Source organism: Sparus aurata, chromosome 10, assembly GCF_900880675.1.
Source record: "Sparus aurata chromosome 10, fSpaAur1.1, whole genome shotgun sequence".
In the NCBI taxonomy this organism is placed as follows: domain Eukaryota; kingdom Metazoa; phylum Chordata; class Actinopteri; order Spariformes; family Sparidae; genus Sparus; species Sparus aurata.
The window spans coordinates 22,325,669-22,332,301 of NC_044196.1; the positions used below are offsets into that span (position 1 = coordinate 22,325,669).

A 6,633-nucleotide genomic window follows, 5' to 3' on the forward strand; every position below is an offset into this window, starting at 1 on the left:
GCATTGGCACTGCCCTCACGGTTCGATTCGATTACGATTCACCAGGTAACGATTCGATTCAATTCGATTCTACGATGCATTGCGATGCATCAAAATTCTACTGCACACAACAAGGCAAACTTTTCATCAGTCATGAGGCAATACAAGCAGTCAGATATTGAACAACAGATTTTATTGGCTGCTATGTGTGTATTATCACTCTCCTGTTTCCCAATGTGTTCCCTTCTGTTAATCCAAACCCGCAGACAGTTTATAATCATCTAGATGCTGTTATAGTGTGAAGTGATTGAGATCCTGACCCACCAAACATCCTGGAAAGTGACGAAGTTAAGTTTTTCGTGTTAAATTACATAATTATACATAATCTCCAACAGTAAACAGGACACTGTCTGACTCTGTCACTCACGGGGACGGAGGCTGTTGTCTGGGGGAAAGTTCCCTGAAGTCTCGGTCGGGAGGGCTGACGGTCGTGGTGATTTATTTTCGTCACCAACACTTGGTGAGTTAAAGTTTTTTGCCGGTGACAGACGCTGTTTTTTGAGCAAAAATGTGAGGAAGAGTCAGGAGGACAGGTGGGAGGACAGGCGCTTCTCCACGTACAGCTGTGTTATTTGTTTTCCTCATATAAGTTGCCAAAGACAGTTACAGTTACTACGTTACTGTTGTTCAGTCCTGTAACGTTGCTTTGTGGGACATTTCTCTGTATTTTGTTGAGTGAAGGACCTGTGCAGTTATCAGACTGCACGACCGACACGCCCTCGCTCCACGCCTCCGGATTATCTGTTCACACTGGGGCGGCTCACCAATAATGCGGCCCTGATACCTCCACAGGCTGATCAGCGCCGGAGCGAAATTTCCCCCCTCTCCGCATCTGAAACTTTCACACAGAGGACGGTGCGGAGAATTGGCGCAGGATCCCTGCATGCAAACGGCAGTGTGAAAGAGGCTACTGTTGTTGTTATGCTAGCTAGTGCTACCGCTTAGCATGTAGCTACAGGCTGCGCATGTCATTGCAACGTTGCTCCGGAAATGCCGGAAATTCATCAATGCTGAATCGTGCATGCCCCGCATTGCGGTGCATCGCCGAATCGATTATTGTTGACAACACTAATTTTTATAGTAGAACGGAACAGGCTTTATAAAATGAAATAACGGTTTTAACAATTACAACAAAAATAAAAAAGAGGGGGTTTATGAAATGTAAAACATTGAAAAACAACTTGGAACAATTTGGAACAAAAATCTTAACAAAATTTATGATTGTTCTTGTTCTTTTTCAGCAAATTCCTGGCAGGTGGCATCAAAAATAATTTTGTGGATTTTAAATTTAACATCAGCCCTCCTTCTGGCTGACAGGGCCTTTAGGTCAGGGAAAAGGCCTTCAAAAAACTGCCTGTCTGGGTCAGGGGGTGCTGTCTGGGTCACAGCCTTCTCCACAGCACCCATCAGCTGCCTCTCAAAGGGAGAGAGGGACTCCTCATGTGGCCTCTTCTGTCCCCTTGGCCTCGACCTCTCCCTGGAGGTAGATGGTGTGGGTGTGGACGTGAATGTGGGTGTGAGTATGGATGTGGACAGGGCTGTGAATGTTTGTGATGGGGCTTCAGACTCTTGGGGCATGGGCTCCAAGAAGAGAGTAAACATATCCTCTCCCTCTACCTCACTGCTGGCCTGGCTTGTGGTGGCGGCATCCTCCCCTGTATTGCCTGCATCTCCCTGCCCCTGACTTGCCGGGAAGTTACTGGTGGTGGCCCTGTCCTCCATGAATGGATTTAAAAATGCCATAATTTGGCTGTATCGCCACGGTCGACTTGTGGATGCCTCGGCCCCGCTCCTGCACCTCTCCTTCTCTTTCTTTCTCTCCCTTCTGTGAGTGTCCCTCACATTTTTCCACCTCTTCCTACAATCATCAACTACACACACATACACACACACACACAAGCACACATTCTTGTCTGTCATTATTTAATAAAAAATACTTTATTTGAAAACCTTCATTTGTATCAGCCATCCTAACATTGATGTCTCAATAGCTGTAACAGGAGTTACAAGTGTTTTGTTAGAATAGAATAGAATAGAACAGAATTACTTTATTGATCCCAGACTGGGAAATTATTTTGGCACAGCAGCAGTGGGTTCGCAAGAAAAGAGAAAAACACTCTGTACATAACATAAATAGAAAGCAAAATATGTACAATGTATATACACAGTGCAAACTATACTATAAACAATGATAATCTATACAACTATACAAGAAATAAACAATTCCCATGAATGTGCAATAATAGAATCAACATATACTTGTGAATGTGAAATAGTAGTTATTAAACAATAGTTAATTGCTTAAGTTACATTGGTTGAGTTAATGCTACCCTTACTCTTACTCTGTGCACTAACCCAGAGCCATAGAGAAACATTTTAATAGCTCTGTACTTACCTATAGACCCAAATATACAAGCATAAATTAGTTTTTATTCTGAAATAGTTTTGATAATATGTGTATGGCTTAATCTTAAAATTATATTCTTAGTCTTAACATGATCATGTTTCATGTTGTGGTCCTGGGGGTGGCCACTTTCATCAGAAGAAGTGAGCTAGCTGCCAGGTGAATGCTGAACAGACCACGGCAGACCTCTTAGCCCTAGCCAATGGCTGAATCGGACTTTATAAGCAAAATCACGAGAATCAATAATACAGCCCAGTTGCGCTGAAATGAAAATCATGACACGTCTATCCTAAGATGAATGATACGGAAAAGAAAACATGAACACTACGTTTTTCCCTCCAAAAATGTAAAACTTATCTAAGTAATACACAGCTTTTCGTTGTAACACTGCCTCTCCAAATGCAAAACTGACATTAACAAAAATGCAATAATGCAGTAACAGCTGAAAAATTGCCTGGGTGTGTGTGTTTTTTTAATATTTACCGTTCAATAACACAATCTCTGCTGTCTTTCCACTAGAAGAACATGACAGCCAGCGTATGTTTTGGAACTGTTGGGGCTTACATGAACCACGTGACTGTCCTGGCAGCGACATCATAGAGTGTCGCAACTCTTTCTCTCTATGGCACTGATCCAGCCACTTCCTGAACAGCTCAGTGATCATATAGTTCTTCTCACTGTACCTATACAAGCTGTCCTTTGGTCCATCCAAGGCATAGGAAATGCTTGGAAGGCAGCATGGATAGATGAGGAAGGGAGGGACATGTGCACCAGCTGCACTCACCAGCAGTAGACATGCCTTTTCCCCTTTGGGCACATCACCTTATCCCTGGACTTCAGCTTATCCCCAAAGCCACTCTCATCACAGTTCCAGATCAGGTGGGGTTTATCGTGGAAACTGTGTCGAGGATGTTCTTAAATACACACAGAAAAATAAAAGGTGCTAACGGGAACCAAAAATGGATCTTTGGAGTGATGCCATATAATTTTTGTTCCACAAAGAACCTTTTAGCAAGAGGTTCTTCGAAGAACCATTCCTGCGAACAGTTCTTTAAAAAAAACAAAAACAAAGGTGGTTCCTTTAGGCACCATAAATGGTGCTTCAAAGAACTTTAGCATAAATAGGTTCTTTAAGGAACCATTTAAAAAAAGTTCTTTATGGACCCAACTGGTTCAGTAAAGAACCTATTTTAAATGGTTCTTCAGTAATATTTCAGAATAAATGGTTCTTTGAGCATTGTAAATCAAATCATTATGGGTACGTTGAAAAACAAGTACAATAACAAAGTTGTTGGCCGTTTTGTATTGACATTCTTTTTTATTTCATTGCCAGCTATCAAGACACATTATACATTCTGTGCAAAACATGGACATTGCAGGGTTTCAAGTTAAAATACTGTAAGACCTTTGAAACTACACAAACGGAACAGCCTCCTGCACACACAATCCACTGTTGAAACAGTTATTTTAGTCAATAGGTGTCTCAGCAATCAGGCACAAAAACCTTTATATAACTAACATTACTGTTTACAGCAAGCAAGAAAATACCTTTTAATTTTTTTTTTTAATAGAATTTTGCTTTTCAAGACCTGTAGATACCCAAAGAAGTTCATATAAATTCAAAGCTATATTCAAACCTTAAAACTTGAAAGAACAAGCCATCAAGAAAAGAGACAAAAATGTAGCGTGTAAAACATGACAACTGCCAGACATTTTGAAGTGTCCAAAAGAACAATGATGCAGGACCTCAAAGGGCTGGACCAAGAACCTGTTTTCAGTATCTTTCAGGGAATAAAAACCCCTACTGTGGCTCCATTTAACGACATTAAGTGCATTTGCCACCCTCTGCACAGCTACTGGTACTCTGGTAGTTGGAGTATCAAGCTTCAAGATGAATGCCTCCAAAAATGAGAATGTCTTCTTCAGCTGACTTGGGTAGGCAACATTGTAAATCTGATTAATCGCCAATACTACACTCACAGCCAAGGAAATGTCCACCTCTCCATTGTCCATTATCATTTTGTGCCCATTCATCTAGACATTAATTAAATTGCAGTCACTGAGTGGCTTCCCTTCACTGCTGTTCAGGGTGATAGTGGGTGTTGGGCTCAATGGATCCTGAAACAACACATACAAGGCTTACAACTGTACTCTACAAGATTAAGTGGTGTTTACAAATAACTTTCTAAGCATCTGTCATTGATTAAAGAAAAACTCTAGCTAAAAAGCAACCGAGGCTTTATTTGGGATTGAATATGAGTCAAACCTTTGTGTAAAAGCATAATTACGACGAAAGATGCACTTTTAAGATTTACCGTAGTTTTGGTTTTGGGCACGTTAATTTTGAAGGGGAGAGCTAGGGGCATGACACGCTAGCATCAAAATCGCTATTTTTAGAACACTAAAAACGCTCTACTCACGTTAGCCGCTGCACCTCCTGCGCGTCGCCGTCATGCCAGACAAAAAGCGTCGATCCCTGAGTGCGACCTGACAGGCACGCTTGAGGAGCGGTTCACCATTACTCTCCTGCCTGACAGGTCACACTCGGGGATCAACACTTTTGCCTGCCATGATGGCGATGCGCAGGAGATGCAGCAGCTAACGTGAGTAGTTCAAAAACCTTCTTTTTCATAAACTCTGTGTACACAAACAATGTTCTCAATGCTCTTGTTCATGAGTAGAGACCCTGGTGATGCTACGAGCAAAGTTTCATGTTGTGTCGAGCCTTCTTAGTGTTCTAAAAATAGCGATTTTGATGCTAGCGTGTCATGCCCCTAGCTCTCCCGTTCAAAATTAACGTGCCCAAAACTGAAGCTACGGTAAATCTTAAAAGTGCCTCTTTTAATCAATGATCAAGGACATATTTTGTTTCTTAATATACCTACTTCAAATTAGTCAATATGATAATATGATTTTAATAACTTAATAATAATTAAAAAGGCCAATTATACAGTATTTAATACATTACTAGTATCCGAAAACAACTGAAAAGACAGGCACTGTGCTCATGTGAGCATTCAAAATACATGATAGCTAAATACAAATGTCTCTCCAACATTCGCTTTTCAGCAGGCAAAATAGGAAACGGAAAAAAGCGTTGGGCGCCAGTGTTAGAAACTTCTAAATAAAATATCAAAAAGAACTCACCAAAGTGGTTGATATTGTCAAATGTAACTTCGGCATAGCGTTTAATTCGCACCGTTAAAACAGTAACTGACATATTACAAGCCACAGACACTAAAAATTTAGCGTTAACGGTCAAGTTAAATAATGTTAGGTCTACCAACGGTTGGTGAAGTAGCTTACGTTTTTAGCGCGCTAACGGTTGCAGTGCTAACGTTAGCTAGCCAATTTAGCCTACTGGGACTCAGCCAATTTACTTAACTCCAAAACAGATGGCAATGTAATAGATAACAGAACTTTGCCTCTGCAAATACGACATAAGAGATATTAACAACCAGACAGCATTGAAATGTCGTCGATGCTACCATTAGCATTAATGTACATCTCTCTCCAGTGGGGGAAGGCTAGTTGGGAAACCTAATCTGTGTGTTCAGCCACAGTCACAGTGAAAATGCTTACCTCGCCTCTCTGCCCCAGGAACCACGTTGGTAACATTAGTTCATACAGCATCACAAGGAGAGAGAAATGTTGGTCCAAGCTAAGATGACTACAGCTCGCTGTTGCCGACGCTGACAGCTATTTATATCCCAGAGAGGTGTTGACGGCAGTTCAGGAGGTGTGCTCGCTTTTAATCTGTGTGCGGATTGGTGGTGCGCACTCCTCAATGAGTTTTAGTTCCTGCCCCCCATAGTTATGAGGTTTGGAAAAACACAGGTATCTCTTTGCAACGTATCTCAGACTAGATGGCAAATTGGATGTTGGGTTAATATTTAATTCTTGAATAAAAAGACACCTAAATGAACATAACATTATTATTAACCTTTTTAATGGGTTTTATACTACGTTACGCTTATTATATAAAGTGCATAAAGTGGTACATAAACCAATGTTTTTTACTTTTTTGTGACATTTTCAGATCCTCCGTGTGTGTGTGTGTGCGCGTCCTCACGTGTGTGTGTTATTGAGTGAGGGAGAAAAAGAACATAAATTCTTTGAAATTATCATCAGTGTAACTTGACAATAAAACAAGTAGATCTAGGTCAAAGAACACATTAAAGAGTCATAAA

At 41.0% G+C, this 6,633-nt stretch overlaps 1 protein-coding gene across 1 annotated transcript; it reads right to left on the reverse strand.

Moving 5' to 3' along the window:
- Positions 1-1,254: 1,254 nt before the first annotated feature.
- LOC115589421 (uncharacterized) lies at positions 1,255-4,733 on the reverse strand. The gene is made up of 3 exons (XM_030430262.1): positions 4,081-4,733; positions 2,927-3,357; positions 1,255-1,910 (listed from the first exon to the last, which is right to left on the reverse strand). The coding sequence occupies exons 2-3, from the start codon at positions 3,105-3,107 to the stop codon at positions 1,255-1,257; spliced, it is 837 nt and encodes a 278-aa protein (XP_030286122.1). The 5' UTR covers positions 3,108-3,357; positions 4,081-4,733.
- Positions 4,734-6,633: the final 1,900 nt, after the last annotated feature.